The sequence below is a fragment of the Ranitomeya variabilis genome, chromosome 4, assembly GCF_051348905.1.
Source record: "Ranitomeya variabilis isolate aRanVar5 chromosome 4, aRanVar5.hap1, whole genome shotgun sequence".
In the NCBI taxonomy this organism is placed as follows: domain Eukaryota; kingdom Metazoa; phylum Chordata; class Amphibia; order Anura; family Dendrobatidae; genus Ranitomeya; species Ranitomeya variabilis.
Window position 1 is genome coordinate 687,146,124 of NC_135235.1, and position 16,821 is coordinate 687,162,944.

Consider the following 16,821-nt stretch of genomic DNA (forward strand, 5'->3'; position numbering starts at 1 on the left):
CTACGCCAGATGACCTGGCCTCCACAGTCACCAGACCTGAACCAATCGAGATGGTTTGGGGTGAGCTGAGTGAAGGCAAAAGGGCCAACACGTGCTAAACATCTCTGGGAACTCCTTCAAGATTGTTGGAAGTCAATTCCCGGTGACTACCTCTTGAAGATCGTCAAGAGAATGCCAAGAGTGTGCAAAGCAGTCATCAAAACAAAAGGTGGCTACTTTGCAGAACCTAGAATATAAGACATAATTTCAGTTGTTTCACACTTTTTTCTTAAGTATATAATTCCACATGTGTTAATTCATAGTTTTGATGCCTTCAGTGTGAATGTACAATTTTCATAGTCATGAAAATACAGAAAAAATCTTTAAATGAGAAAGTGTGTCCAAACTTTTGTCTGTACTGTGTGTATATATATATATATATATATATATATATATATATATATATATATATATATATACTGTGTGTGTGTGTCAATGGCATATATATTGTAACAACCCTGCTGGCATCACTGCATGGCCTCCCATCCCTCACCTGCATTACACTCAAACTCACTTCTCTGGGCCTTGTTGTGACTTCTCTTTGCTGCCAGCTCCATGCTTTGTGCCTCATGTCTGCTGTTTACTCTCTGCATGCTCTGTCTGTGTGCATAGGGGGACGGCGCTGGCAACTCCTGTGTCTTATTGAGACTGTGTGCACCTTGCTAAGGTGTCCCCGCCTAATCGCCATGAGGCTTCCTATATTTAAGACATCCCCACCCATTGATGGGGGCCTGTGCAACTTACTCCATCAGTCAGTTCTTGAACTTTCCTGGCTTCACTAGTTCCTGCCTCGTCTAGAGATTTTAGATTTAAGATGTTCCTCAGTATATGATGAGTTTTTGTCCAGCTTGCAATATGTGATTCTCTGTTTGCTGGTAGCTCTGGGATTGCAGTGTTGCTCCCCCCGCATCGTTAGTTGATGCGGGGGTTCTTGCAATCTCTGCGTGGATATTTTTAGGGTTTTCTACTGACTGCACAGACTCTTGCTATCCTCTGTGTATCTAGTGATTAGCGGGCCTCCTTTGCTGAATCTAATTTCATCTCTGCGTTTTGTATTTTCTCCTGAACTCACCGTTATTATTTGTGGGGGGCTTCTATATCTTTGGGGGTTACTTCTCTGAGGCAAGTGAGACTTTTGCTCTCTCTTTAGGGGTAGTCAGTTTCTCAGGCCGTGAAGAGACGTCTAGGCATTTAGGTAACGTTCCACGGCTACTTATAGTGTGTGTGGTTAGGATCAGGTTTGCGGTCAGTCCAGTTCCCACATCCCAGAGCCGGTCCTATATTTTACTTAGCTGGTCAGTTCAGCGATCCTATGCCACTAAGGATCATAACAGTACAGCAGGCCCCAAAAGTGTTAATGCATCGCCGAAGCGGGATAAGAGAAGCCTTGTGTGTTTTTTTTTTTCTTCTCTGTAGTTTGTCCAGCTTCTCTCCTCCCCTTAAAATCTGGGTGGCTCTGAACTCAGCTTTTGACATGGATATTCAGAATTTGGCTACTAGTGTGGAGCATCTTACTGCAAGGGTACAAAGCATTCAGGATTATGTCATACACAGTCCTATGTCAGAACCTAAGATTCCTATTCCTGAGTTGTTTTCTGGGGATAGGTCTAGGTTCCTGAATTTTAAGAATAATTGCAAATTATTCCTTTCTTTGAGACCTCGTTCCTCTGGTGATCCTGTTCAGCAAGTTAAAATAATTATTTCATTGTTACGTGGTGACCCTCAAGATTGGGCCTTCTCATTGGCCGCAATTTTCAGAAAGGGTCTTTCTGAAGCTCTTAAGAATGTTATGGTGGGATTCCCCACGCCTGCGAGTCTGAATGAGTCAATGGCCTTGGCCATTCAGATTGATCGGCGTTTGTGGGAGCGCAAACCTGTGCGCCATTTGGCGGTATTCTCTGAACAGAAGCCTGAGTCTATGCAATGTGACAGGATTCTGACCAGAATTGAACGACAAAATCATAGACGTCAGAATGGGTTGTGCTTTTACTGTGGTGATTCTGCTCATGTTATCTCAGCATGCTCTAAGCGGACAAAAAAGTTCACTAAATCTGTCACCATTGGTACTGTACAGCCTAAATTCATTTTGTCTGTTACTTTGATTTGCTCTCTGTCATCCTACTCTGTTATGGCTTTTGTAGATTCAGGTGCTGCCCTGAATCTGATGGATTTGTCATTTGCCAAGCGCTGTGGTTTTATCTTAGAGCCTTTACAGTTCCCTATTCCACTGAAGGGAATTGATGCTACGCCATTGGCCAAGAATAAACCTCAGTACTGGACTCAGGTGACTATGTGTATGACTCCTGCACATCAGGAGGTGATTCGCTTCCTGGTTTTATATAATTTGCATGACGTTGTCGTGTTGGGTCTGCCATGGCTACAGGCTCATAACCCAGTCCTGGACTGGAATGCAATGTCTGTGTTGAGTTGGGGTTGTCAGGGAATTCATGGCGATGCTCCTTTGGTGTCAATTGCTTCCTCTACTCCTTCTGAAGTCCCTGAATTTTTGTCAGACTACCAGGATGTATTTGATGAGCCCAAGTCCAGTGCCCTACCCCCTCATAGGGAATGTGATTGTGCTATAAATTTAATTCCGGGTAGCAAATTCCCTAAGGGACGACTTTTTAATTTGTCTGTACCAGAACATGCCGCTATGCGGAGTTATATAAAGGAGTCTTTGGAGAAAGGGCATATTCGCCCGTCCTCGTGCCCTTTGGGTGCGGGATTCTTTTTTGTGGCTAAGAAGGATGGTTCTCTGAGACCATGTATAGATTATCGCCTTCTGAATAAGATCACGGTCAAATTTCAGTATCCTTTGCCATTGTTGTCTGATCTGTTTGCTCGGATTAGGGGGGCTAGTTGGTTCACCAAGATAGATCTTCGTGGTGCGTATAATCTTGTGCGTATTAAGCAGGGCGATGAATGGAAAACAGCATTTAATACGCCCGAGGGCCATTTTGAGTACTTGGTGATGCCTTTTGGACTCTCTAATGCCCCTTCTGTGTTTCAGACCTTCATGCATGACATCTTCCGAGAATATCTGGATAGATTTAGGATTGTGTATCTTGATGATATTTTGGTCTTTTCTGATGATTGGGAGTCCCATGTGAAGCAGGTCAGGATGGTGTTTCAGGTCCTGCGTGCCAATGCTTTGTTTGTAAAGGGCTCTAAATGTCTATTTGGAGTCCAGAAGGTTTCCTTTTTGGGTTATATTTTTTCTCCTTCTACTATTGAGATGGATCCAGTCAAGGTCCAGGCTATTCAGGACTGGACTCAACCTGCTTCAGTGAAGAGTCTTCAGAAGTTCTTGGGTTTTGCTAATTTTTACCGTCGCTTTATCTCTAATTTTTCTAGTGTGGTTAAGCCTTTGACGGATTTAACCAAGAAAGGTTCTGATGTCACTAATTGGTCTCCTGCGGCCGTGGAGGCCTTTCAGGAGCTGAAGTGGCGGTTTTCTTCGGCTCCGGTTTTGTGTCAGCCAGATGTCTCTCTTCCCTTCCAGGTCGAGGTTGATGCTTCTGAGATTGGTGCAAGGGCTGTTTTATCGCAGAGAAGCTCTGATGGCGCTGTGATGAAGCCATGTGCTTTCTTTTCAAGAAAGTTTTCGCCTGCCGAGCGAAATTATGATGTTGGTAATCGGGAGTTGGCAATGAAGTGGGCATTTGAGGAGTGGCGTCATTGGCTTGAGGGAGCTAAGCATCGTGTGGTGGTCTTGACTGATCACAAAAATCTGACTTACCTCGAGTCTGCCAAGCGGTTAAATCCTAGACAGGCTCGTTGGTCATTGTTTTTCTCCCGTTTTGATTTCGTGGTTTCGTACCTTCCTGGGTCGAAGAACGTGAAGGCTGATGCTCTTTCTAGGAGTTTTGTGCCTGACTCTCCTGGAGTTTCAGAGCCGGTTGGCGTCCTCCGAGAGGGGGTGATTTTGTCTGCCATCTCCCCAGATTTGCGACGGGTGTTACAGGAGTTTCAGGCTAATAGACCTGACCGTTGTCCACCAGAGAGACTGTTCGTCCCAGAGAGATGGACCAACAGAGTTATTTCCGAGGTTCATTCTTCGGTGTTGGCAGGTCATCCAGGAATTTTTGGTACCAGGGATTTGGTGGCTAGGTCCTTTTGGTCGCCTTCCTTGTCGCGGGATGTGCGTTCCTTTGTGCAGTCCTGTGAGATTTGTGCTCGGGCTAAGCCCTGTTGTTCTCGTGCCAGTGGATTGCTTTTGCCTTTGCCTGTTCCAAAGAGACCCTGGACGCATATTTCCATGGATTTTATTTCAGATCTCCCAGTCTCTCAAAGAATGTCTGTCATTTGGGTGGTTTGTGATCGTTTCTCTAAGATGGTCCATTTAGTGCCCTTGCCTAAGTTGCCTTCCTCCTCCGATTTGGTTCCGCTATTTTTTCAGAATGTGGTTCGCTTGCACGGCATTCCTGAGAATATTGTGTCTGACAGAGGTTCCCAGTTTGTGTCCAGATTTTGGCGGTCCTTTTGTGCTAAGATGGGCATTGATTTGTCTTTTTCGTCGGCCTTCCATCCTCAGACGAATGGCCAAACCGAGCGAACTAATCAGACCTTGGAGACTTATTTGAGATGTTTTGTTTCTGCTGATCAGGATGATTGGGTGACTTTTTTGCCATTGGCCGAGTTTGCCCTTAACAATCGGGCTAGTGCCGCTACTTTGGTTTCGCCTTTTTTCTGTAAGGGTACCGTCACACAGTGGCATTTTCATCGCTACGACGGCACAATTCGTGACGTTCTAGCGATATCGTTACGATATCGTTGTGTCTGACACGCTACTGCGATCCGGAACCCCGCTGAGAATCGTACGTCGTAGCAGATCGTTTGAAACTTTCTTTCGTCGTCTAGTGTCCCGCTGTGGCAGCATGATTGCATCGTGTGACACAGGTTATATACGATGTGCGCACAGTAACCAACGGCTTCTACATCGCAAATACGTCATGAAATTATCGCTCCAGCGCCGTGTATTGCAACGTGTGACCGCAGTCTACGACGCTGGAGCGATAATCATGCGACGCTGCAACGTCACGAATCGTGCCGTCGTAGCGATGAAAATGCCACTGTGTGACGGTACTCTTACTCTGGGTTTCATCCTCGTTTTTCCTCAGGTCAGGTTGAGCCTTCTGACTGTCCTGGGGTGGATTCTGTGGTAGATAGGTTGCAACAGATTTGGAACCATTAAACCCAAAAGAATGGAGTAAAAAAATCCAAAACCACATATTTATAAAATGTATATCAAATCTTTATTTATTTAAATCAGACTCAAATATCGACAATTACATAAAAGTACTATTGTGCAATATGCACCAAAGGAGAACAACAGGGAGGAGACATGACAACCCAAGCACAGTTGGGGGAGCACAAGTAAACATATATCCCTTTTAAATAAGCAAAAAAAGGTAAAGCCCTGATCACATATCCAGGGTCCAGCCGGTATCCCCATAGAAAGAAATAGCCTAGATATACTACTTTAAATAAATCACAATAAAGGAATCAGGCTTACCCATTACAGTCATAAGAAGTGAGTTACCCCCTCCTTGCTTGGTGCCCCCGGACGCGCGTTTCGCGTATTCGCTTTCTCAGCGGGGTACACTCAAGGCCAGTCTCCTGTTGTTTAAATAGTCATGATACAGGAAATGGAGCCGAGGGTGCAGAGCATGCGCGGTGGCGCCCGGCGCTCGTCGCAGCTGGAGCCGTCACAGCAGGGCGGGCGTAAGGTGGAAATCCACCCATAGACGTCATGTGACGCACACCCTGCTGTTAAAGATAGCTGCAGCAAGCGGCCAGCACTCCGGGCGGCAGCGGGCATGCGCACCTCCGGCGGCCATTTTTAAGAAGACCACGGCAGCGGCCATGTTACAGAAGATCAGAACGACCTACATAATCAAATCCTCCAAGAAGTGTACCTAGTGACTGTGGTAAACAGTGATGACACACAATGGTGTTAGTATATGAGAAAAAACTAACTAAACTAACCGTTTCACACAGTATTGGAACTAAGAAAAAACAATATTATAAAAACAAAAACAAAAAGGTTAAGATAAATTGTGTAGCAAGAACTACTATAAATATGATTACATGTTAAAGTGACAAGTGCAGTGAATAAGGACATTTACATGTTAATACATAAACAATTAGAATTGAAGCTCAATTATCCTTTAACAATTCCTTTTTTCCGTGTTCATTTTTCTTATTCCTTTTGACGTGAGTCATTTGTGGCTTCCGTGCATGAGAGGGAGGAGAGAGTGATGTAGTCAAACTGACAACCACACCCGTGGACATATGTGAAACAATACTAAAACAAAGCACAACATAAGACAAAATGTTAATAAAACATTAAAAGAAAGAATGGTGGATAAATATAACTCCCAGAGAGAGAAGAATGATAAACCTAATAGTAAATGGTATATCCAATACCACACAGGCCACACAAAACAACGGTGTACATTAATTCATTTCAACTGTGCAAATATGATCCTGTTGATCATAAAAATGGGGAGAAACTTAGTTTCTCATTTAGCCCTTTTGGGGCCATGGTGTCAAGGGTGACAATCCACCTACACTCGCGTTGTGCGAGTATTTTGGTCATATTGCCACCCCTGATCCCACCATGTATTTTCTCAATGCCCCTTACTTTCACGCCTCTGGGGTCAGATCCATGACACGTCCGAAAGTGTCTGGGCAAGGTTTTCAGGCCCGACACATCTAATACTTCTTTCGCGGCCAGAATATCACGTACGTGTTCGCGTGTCCGAATTCTTAATTCCCTAGATGTGAGACCGACATAGACTAGGGAGCAGGGACAAGTGGCATAATACACCACAAAGGACGTACTACACGAGATATAATCTCGTATTTTAAACTCCCTGCTCCCATCTGAAGTTTTGAAGGTCCCACACCTGAGAATATTCGGACACGCGACACACGACCTGCATGGAAAGCACCCCTGTCTTGGACTACTCGCATCCATGAAACTTCTGTTCTTATTCTTGGCCACATAATGGCTCTTTACCAAAACATCTTTTAGATTTCTACCCCTACATTGTGTCATTAGGGGAGTTTTTGTCAAGTGTGAAGCCAATATGCTGTCGGTTTGTAAAACTGGCCAATGTTTGTTCAATATCTCACGGATGCGATTCCATTGACAGTTGGATGTAGAAATGAACCTGACCCCAGAGCCATCATCTGATTTGGATCTCTTATTTTGCAACAGTAGATCTGCCCTTCGTGTGGACTTTGCCCTTCCATACCCTGCCCTGATGCAACGACGACTGTAACCCCGTGCCCGGAACCGTTCAGTAAGGATGGCGGACTGCCTCTCAAAGCGGGTCTCCGTAGAGCAGACCCGTCTATTCCTCAAAAACTGCCCAACCGGGATGGCCCTAATCACAGAGTAATTGTGTGCCGAGGATGCATGTAGCAGCGAGTTCACCGATGTTTTTTTCCGGTAAAGATCAGTCTCGACAGAACCATCCCCGGCAACACATAACGTGATGTCCAAGAAATCAATCGTATTTTTGTGCCAAACATAAGTGAATTTCAAATTAAATGTGTTATGACTTAACTCCTGCATAAATCTGGATAGGCTGGCCTCGCCACCGTTCCAGATCATCAGAACATCATCGATGTAGCGAAACCAGCCTACCACTGGGTCTGCGGCGTGTGCCCCGTCTCCCTGGAAGATATGTCTCTCCCAGAACCCCAAAAATAGCTTTGCATAAGACGGGGCACATGCCGCGCCCATCGCAGTACCTTGTACCTGTAAATAATATTTATCCTTGAAAACAAAATAATTGTGAGTCAAAATAAACTCAAGTAATTCCAAAATAAATTCTGAGAAATGGCCATCCCAGTTGGTGCCCTCGAGGAAGAAACGGGCCGCCCTCAATCCATCCTCATGTTTGATCGATGTATACAACGACTCAATGTCGATAGTGACAAGAATCATACCCGCCTCAAGAGACAGTCCATCCACCCTTCTTAATACATCAGTAGTGTCCCTGACATAGGAGGGGAGCGTTTCCACTAAGGGTTTCAAATAGAAATCTACAAATTTGCAGATACCCTCACACAACCCCCCTATGCCAGAGACGATCGGCCGTCCGGGTGGGTTAACGGCGTCTTTATGCACCTTGGGCAGGGCATAGAAGGTGGCAATTCTAGGGAACTTGGGCATAAGTCCATCCAACACCTTCCCCGGGACAATACCTGACCCGGGGGCAGTTGTATTTGGAGTAGTCCTGACGCTTGGTCGTCTATTGGGTATTGTAGGGGTATTCATTTGGTTCGCCCCCCTTATACTGTGGTGCTTTCTGATTCAATCATTAAAGATTTGGAACCATGTTGTGGACAATTTGACGTTGTCACAAGAGAAGGCTCAGCGCTTTGCTAACCGTCGTCGCTGTGTGGGTCCCCGACTTCGTGTGGGAGATTTGGTGTGGTTATCTTCTCGTTTTGTCCCTATGAAGGTTTCCTCTCCGAAGTTCAAGCCTCGTTTTATCGGTCCTTATAAGATTTTGGAAATCCTCAACCCTGTGTCATTTCGTTTGGACCTCCCAGCATCGTTTGCCATTCATAATGTGTTCCATAGATCTTTGTTGCGGAGGTATGTGGTGCCTGTGGCTCCTTCTGTTGATCCTCCTGCTCCGGTGCTGGTTGAAGGAGAATTGGAATATGTGGTGGAGAAAATCTTGGATTCTCGTATTTCGAGACGGAGGCTGCAGTACTTGGTTAAGTGGAAGGGCTATGGTCAGGAGGATAATTCCTGGGTTGTCGCCTCTGATGTTCATGCGGCCGATTTGGTTCGTGCCTTCCATTTGGCTCGTCCTGATCGCCCCGGGGGCTCTGATGAGGGTTCGGTGACCCCTCCTCAAGGGGGGGGTACTGTTGTAAACACTGTGTGAGTTCTCCGTTTACTGTTGTGAACACTGTGTGAGTTCTCCGTTTTTTTGTCTCCCTCTAGTGGCCTTTTTATTATACTGCAGCTTGTGGCTGGAATCAGCTGTCTCGTCACTTGTTTGTCAGGTTTGCTATTTAAGCTCACCTGAACCATTATTCCTTGCCTGCTGTCGGTGTATTCAGTGCTTTTCTGAACTCTCCTGGCTTCACTAGTTCCTGCCTCGTCTAGAGAAGCTAAGTTTTCCTGCTTGTTTTTTGCTCATCTTAGATTTAAGATGTTCCTCAGTATATGATGAGTTTTTGTCCAGTTTGCAATATGTGATTCTCTGTTTGCTGGTAGCTCTGGGATTGCAGTGTTGCTCCCCCCGCATCGTTAGTTAATGCGGGGGTTCTTGCAATCTCTGCGTGGATATTTTTAGGGTTTTCTACTGACTGCACAGACTCTTGCTATCCTCTGTGTATCTAGTGATTAGCGGGCCTCCTTTGCTGAATCTAATTTCATCTCTGCGTTTTGTATTTTCTCCTGAACTCACCGTTATTATTTGTGGGGGGCTTCTATATCTTTGAGGGTTACTTCTCTGAGGCAAGTGAGGCTTTTGCTCTCTCTTTAGGGGTAGTCAGTTTCTCAGGCCGTGAAGAGACGTCTAGGCATTTAGGTAACGTTCCACGGCTACTTATAGTGTGTGCGGTTAGGATCAGGTTTGCGGTCAGTCCAGTTCCCACATCCCAGAGCTGGTCCTATATTTTACTTAGCTGGTCAGTTCAGCGATCCTATGCCACTAAGGATCATAACACCCTCCATTCTTTTCTTAATCTTAAAATAATAAATCTCCTCATATGTTTCCCTTATCTCCAGTAATTGTATTATTACACAGGATTTTATGATGTTACATCGGCTCATCTTCTTCTCATTCAGGTCTCTATAATATCAGATCCTCTCAGAGAAGATCTTCTACATAAGAAAATTTTCCTGATTTACCCATCAAGGATTGATATGGACAGAGATGATATGGCGGAGAGGATATTACACGTCACCCTAGAGATCCTCTTCCGGCTTACTGGAGAGGTGAGAGTTTCTGATGACGTCACATTGCATCATTCTTATCTATGGGAATAACAGATGGACAGAACTGGAGAGGTGAGGACTCTGGAAATGTCTGTAGTGAGATTTATTAATGTGTCTCTCCATAACCAGGATTACAAAGTAGTGAAGAAGACCTCTAGTGAGCGCTGTCAGGACCCTGTATCTGAGGGATGGGGAAGATCCCTGAGCCCAATCACGGGGACTACACCTCACCCCCTGATACATGAGGACGTCAATGACCAGAAGATCCTAGAACTCACCTACAAGATGATTGAGCTGCTGACTGGAGAGGTGACACTGCTGGGAATGCTGGGACCTAACACAGTAACACTATGAAGGGATAGGGGGATGACGGTATCATTGTATGTGTCAGGTTCCTATAAGGTGTCAGGATGTCGCTGTCTATTTCTCCATGGAGGAGTGGGAGTATTTAGAAGGACACAAAGATCTGTACAAGAACGTCATGATGGAGGATCCCCAGCCCCTCACATCACCAGGTAATAGACAGGACTAAATACACACGGCCTATAATTATCTGTATGAATTATTTCAGTCCCTGTATGTGTTTCCTCCAGATCTATCCAGTAAGAGGGCAACACCAGAGAGATGTCCCCGTCCTCTCCTTCCACAGGACTGTAAACAAGAAGATCTCAATGTTCCTCAGGATCATCAGGTAGATGGAGAGAAGGTGTCATGAGATCTCCCCTATGATGTGTAGATGGCTGTGAAGGTCTTGTGGTCAGTCTTGTTTTATCCACGAGTATTATATGATTTATACTTGTGTAATGAGAATGGTGGAGATGGCAGGATTAGACCTGATCATAGATGTGACTTCTCATCTGTCGGTGACTTTTACAATATTTGTTTCAGGGTGAAGATCTGACCCATATTAATAATACAGAGACATATGTGAGGGGTGATGAGCGGTGTAAAGAGGAGATTCCTACATATGACTACCCAGGTGAGTAGTAACCACTAAATGCAGAGAAGTCACAGATTGTTCTCAGTCACCGGCTGTGGCTGCTTTATCGGTGGTGTAGTCCGCCGACCTTAATACAATAGTGTGATCACAATTTGGCCTCAAATCCACAACACTCTCCTCCACCCAAAGCTGTTCAAATGACTTTGGGCATTGAAAGCCCTTTTCTATAGAACTTCCTCCTGGAGGATCTACCTACCCCCTGGGATTAGAAGACGCTGACACTTACCTGCCCAGATCTGTAAACTACAAAGCCAAATGACAGCGTACGTAAACTGTGCTGACAAGTTAGAAAACCACTTGAAGAAAAATATTATGATCAGCCTGTAAGAGAAAGCGAAGTGTAATGGTGTTGTTGGCTTCCTAGAACCCTGATATCTTATTGGATGAATCTACCTTATCTCCTTTCTGTGCTGCTGAATGTGCTCATATGGTCCCTACAAGACCAGGTCCAGTCTTTTTGGTTAAACTCTGCTTTTATGAGTGACAACTAAGGTCGGGGAACGTCATCGGTGGAGTAGCGGGTCACAGGGGCTAGAGCCAGCGGCATCAGCTAACTCCTGTTGCCTCTGCAATAATATATTATTAATAAAGAGAAATGAATATTCACTGCATTCCACGCCAATTGGCTTGGAGGGCAATAAATATTAATTTCTCTTTAATAATAATATCTTGGTATGTTTGGCCCCCAACCCCGGTCCTGGTATGCATTGCCCCATCGTTATAATTGGCCCACGCCCCCATCCCCAGCCTGGTATGCATGGCGCCATCAGAAAACATTAAAATAAAGTATTACACTTACCTTCCCGGCGCTCCCTTCCAACGTCCTGCTCCGGTGTCAGCAACTGCTATATGCTTGTAAGCAGCGCGTGGCAGTGACGTCATGTCCTGCTCACAAGCAGAGCACAGCTGCCAGGACTATGTGCGCAAAGAGCAGTGAGTATTCATTGCTCTTCAGTAGCATGCAGTGTCAGCCGCCGGCTTTCTGCTGCTACCGGTGGTCACGTGTGGCGATACTTAAGAGAAATGAATATTAATGAATACTCACTGTTCTCTGTGTTGCTTACAAGCATAAAGCAGCTGCTGGCACCGGAGCAGGAGGCTTCGAGGGAGCGCCGGGTAGGTAAGTGTAATGGTTTTTTTTTTTATTATTGTTTTCTGATGGGGCCATGCATACCAGGATAGGGATGGGGTTGGGGGTTACTTATAAGGATGGGGCCTTGCATACCAGGATGAGATTGGGCCCTCAAGTACAGAATTAACCACATTTTGTGCTTCAGTTTTTTTTTCCTAATTTCCTCCTTTAAAACCTAGGTGCGTCCTATGGTGCGGTGTGTCTTATTGTCTGAAAAAATAAAGTAATTTCAAGGAGGATTGTGATAAACTACAGGAAAAACATTACACCTGTGCCATGTGTAAGATAGCCCTTACTGAATGTAGTGGGGGACACGCCAATGCAAAGCAAACTTCATAACCCCACCGAGTTATAGCAATCACCTCCACAAGTGCTTCCTGGTGTTCTGTCCCCACATGAGGCGAATGGAGGTGTGGTTGATTAATAGTCCTTGTGAGAGAGATAATCGTACCTTCGGTATTTTCCTCCACGTGAGGCAGACAGGACAAATGCTGCTCAGCATCCGAAGAGATGATGCACTCCAGGGATTGTGCAGTCCAGACTTGTTTATTTTGTAAATCTGGACATACAGCGTATAACTGGTAATACAGTACTTTCTCCAGAAATGCAGGTGTAGACCAGGTACAGTAAGATGTAGCACCAAGTATGACTGCAAGTGTGAGCAACAAAAGAGGTCGAAAGACTGATGCCTTCCTAAGCCTGGTTAAAGTGTGTCCTCTCACAACAGCAAGTAACTGAAACTGAAATGGCTGCCAGAGGAAAACAAGACTTGACCCCTGAACCGGAAGTGGAAGACATGCCCACAAGAATAATTAATAACAAGCTGCCATACGGAAAAAGGCCATTGGGTGGCAGCAGAGTAAAATATAACAACATACATAAAAACTGAAGAACATATATGAAACAGCACACTCCTCGTATGAAATTCCGTAAGGGATTTCACTATATTAATGTCCTTGAAATAAAGTCCAACAACCAAGAAAATGAAACCAAACATGCATGTAATGCAATAATAACAACTTTTAACAAGATAAGACATTAATTTAAGTCAGTTTCGGAGATAATCCAAAGGAAAACCCATCTTCGGATCAGAGAAGCCGCACTAGGCCAAACTATCTCTGACCCACTATAATCCAATGGACAAAGTACTATTGCAGTGTTCTGTTCATAGTTTATCCTACCGGAATGTCCTCGATCGGTAGTACCAATACGAGCTCTTGGATTGGCCTCTGAAATGTCTTAGGTTCACCATTCCTAAGGACCTTCAGCTCCACCTTCCGGACCTTACCGTCTTCACTAGGGAAAGTCTTTGTAATGATTCCCATAGGCCAGTCAATCCTTTGAGCTTGTTGTTCCTTCATTAATACGATATCTCCTTCTTTCAAGTTCGGTTTACTCTGTCGCCATTTTCTTCTTCCTTGCAGAACCACAAGGTACTCCTTTCTCCACTGGTTCCAGAAGTAATCGGCGAGGTACTCTATGCGTTTCCACTGCTTCTGGTAGGAGTTTGTGTGAGTAAACTCTCCGCTGACTGTTAGCGGGTCCCCGATCTTTTGGGTATGAAGAGTAGCCGGTGTAAGAATAGTTGGCATTTCAGGATCCATTGACACTGGGACAAGGGGTCTTGAGTTGATTATGGCAGAAACTTCAGCCAGAAGAGTAACCAAGGTCTCATGCGTAAGTCTTGAAGAGTTTATGTCCATAAGCATAGAGTTCAAGATGTTGCGTGAGATCCCGATCATCCTTTCCAAGGAACCTCCCATGTGAGAACTATGCGGAGGATTGAAGATCCAGGTGCAACCTCTCTCTGCCAGTTGATCCTGAATTGGCTTGATGTCAATATCCAGCTCTCGACATGCACCGATGAAGTTGCTTCCGCGGTCGGACCGTAACTGTTTCACTGGTCCTCTGATCGCTAGAAACCGTCGAAAAGCGTTAATCAGGCTGGATGTGTCCATAGATTCTATCACTTCTATGTGAACGGCACGGATACTCATGCAAGTGAATAGTATGGCCCAACGTTTGCTGTTGGCATGACCTCCACGAGTCCTGCGTGCAGATACCATCCATGGCCCAAAGACGTCTAGGCCGACGTAGGTGAAAGGCGGTTCAGCACTCAGTCTGTCGAAGGGTAGGTCGGCCATTTGTTGATGCACCTGTTTTCCTCTAGTTTTGTGACATTGCACACAGCGATGTATTGATCCCGCTACACTTCTTTTCATGCCTATGATCCAAAGTCCCGCAGACCGTATCTTGCCCTCTGTGACCTGCCTGCCTTGGTGTTCAGTTTTTTCATGAAAGTGCCGAATCAGTAGATCGGTGATGTGATGTCTACTGGGAATGATGCAATGATGTTGCTCTGAATACTCTAGCTTGACTCGATTTAATCGACCACCGACTCTCAGCAAACCGAAGCTGTCCATTAGTGGATTCAAATGGGCAGTGGGGCTTTTCAGAGGGATCTGCTGTTTGTGGTATAAGCATTCCCATTCAGTACTGAATACACTCTGCTGGACATAAAGTATTATAAGGGACTCGCAGTTAGAAATGTCCTCAGCAGAGTGTTTTTTGGCAGACGTGCCAACCATGACAGTCTTTGTCTTCATGTGAATTGTGATAAGATCTCACAATGTTGACTAGCCTTGCGATAGTCTTGACGAGTTTCATCCAATTGGAGAAGTGTTCGAAGCACTGGCACCTGAAGGTGGAGGTTGGTTTAGCGTTCGTGGCCAGAGCACTGACCTCGGGCGGACTTCTGGATCGTCATCCGGATCCTGGATGCTGAAGACTTCCTGGAAACATTCGCTTCCCTTCTGTTCCAGCAGAAACTTTGGCCCTGAAAGCCAAGAAGAGTTAGCAAAAGAATTTATAGACATAGGTCTAGTGGCATGGTCGGCTGGATTAAGTTCAGATGGGATATAGTGCCACTGTTCAGTTTTGGAAGACCTTCTTATTCTCTCAATGCGGTTACTGACGTACATGTAGAAGCGCCTTGTTTGGTTGTAGATGTAACCTAAGAAAACGTTACTGTCACTGTAGTATTGTATGTCATCTATGTGAGTGTCCAGCTCATGCTGAATAAAGTCTGCAAGTTCTACTGCAAGCACGGTCCCACAGAGTTCAAGCCTGGGAATAGTGTGGTCAGGCTTGGGAGCCAACTTAGCCTTGCTGAAAACGAAACCAACATGATCTTGATTGTCGGATCCCATCACCTTCAGGTAGGCAACAGCTGCAATGGCCTCCGTGGATGCATCCGAGAACACATGGAGTTCTGTCCTAGTGCTAGCAGCAAGTGAGATTCCAGCGTAGCATCTCGGTATATGGATTTTATCCAAGGCACACAAAGACTGCTTCCAGGTTTCCCATTTTGGTTCCTTATCAGGAGGTAGTGGGGCACCCCAGTCCTTGACGGTTTCGGAAAGCTGTCTCAAAAGGGATTTACCTTGTATGGTAATTGGTGCTACGAATCCCAGTGGGTCATATAGGCTATTTACCACTGACAGGACACCACGTTTAGTGAATGGTTTGTCTGCACAGCCGATTTGGAAACCGAAGGTGTCGGCTGACAGGTTCCACCTCAGGCCTAAGCTTCTCTGCACAGGCGGACGGTCTGGTCCTAGGTCTATGTCCTTGAATCCAGGTGCGTGGTCACTTGACTCAAAGGCTCTCATGACAGCCAGGCTGTTTGAAGCAATTTTGTGCATTCTAAGCTTAGCTCGGTACAGCATATGTTGTGTCCTTTTAAGTAGGTCGATTGCCGCTTCTTCTGTGGGCAGAGATTTTAGTCCATTGTCTACGTAGAAGTCTTTCTCTACAAAGTCTCTGGTGTCTGTTCCATACTCGGACTCTCCTTCTAGTGTGGTTCTCCGCAGGCCATAGGTTGCCACTGTGGGTGAAGGGCTGTTCCCGAATACGTGCACCTGCATGCGATACTCCACCATCTCTTTGCTGGGGTCGTTGTCCTTGTACCACAGGAACCTGAGGTAATTCCTGTGGTCCTCTCTGACTATGAAACAGTGGAACATCTGTTCAATGTCGGCGGTGATGGCAATGGGCTCTTTCCTGAACCTCATCAACACTCCTAATAGGTTGTGTGTCAGATTGGGACCTGTGAGGAGGACATGATTGAGAGATACACCTCGATGTTTGGCGCTTGAATCAAAGACAACTCTAATTTGTTTAGGTTTCTTAGGGTGATATACTCCAAATGAGGGTAGGTACCAGCACTCCTCATTTTCCTTTAAGGGAGACACAGGCTCCGCATGGTTGTTATGGAATATTTTGCCCATAAAGGTGACAATGTTTTCTTTCATCTCTGTTTTATTGCTTAGTATGTGCTGGAGAGAGTTGAATCTGGACAAGGCTTGTTCACGATTGTTTGGGAGCCTTACCCTGGTAGCTCGGAAGGGTAGGGGAAAAACCCAGTGATTAGTCTCGTCCTTAAGGAACTCATTGTCCATTATCCTGACAAATTCCTTGTCTTCCATAGATGGGGCTACTTTGTTGTCATCCTTAGTGGTATGAAACACCAATCTTCCCAGGTTGTCTGCATAGGGAGAAGAGATAACATCAGGCAGCTCTACAGGATCTGGAGGCTTTTCCTTCACCTCATAGTGTTGAGGACATGGTTTGCAGAAAGTAGTGCACCCATCCCGGCGTACGTAAGTCTTAAAG

At 45.4% G+C, this 16,821-nt stretch overlaps 1 protein-coding gene across 3 annotated transcripts in view; it reads left to right on the forward strand.

The window, feature by feature from the left end:
• LOC143767656 (uncharacterized) overlaps positions 1-16,821 on the forward strand; it is a 71,645-nt gene that overhangs the window by 40,020 nt on the left and 14,804 nt on the right. For all 3 annotated transcript variants that reach the window (XM_077256113.1, XM_077256114.1, XM_077256115.1), the window contains exons 2-6: positions 9,866-10,015; positions 10,145-10,324; positions 10,407-10,530; positions 10,609-10,706; positions 10,904-10,994. In XM_077256113.1, coding sequence (XP_077112228.1) covers positions 9,866-10,015; positions 10,145-10,324; positions 10,407-10,530; positions 10,609-10,706; positions 10,904-10,994 — 643 coding nt within the window. The remainder of the gene's footprint in view (positions 1-9,865; positions 10,016-10,144; positions 10,325-10,406; positions 10,531-10,608; positions 10,707-10,903; positions 10,995-16,821) is intronic.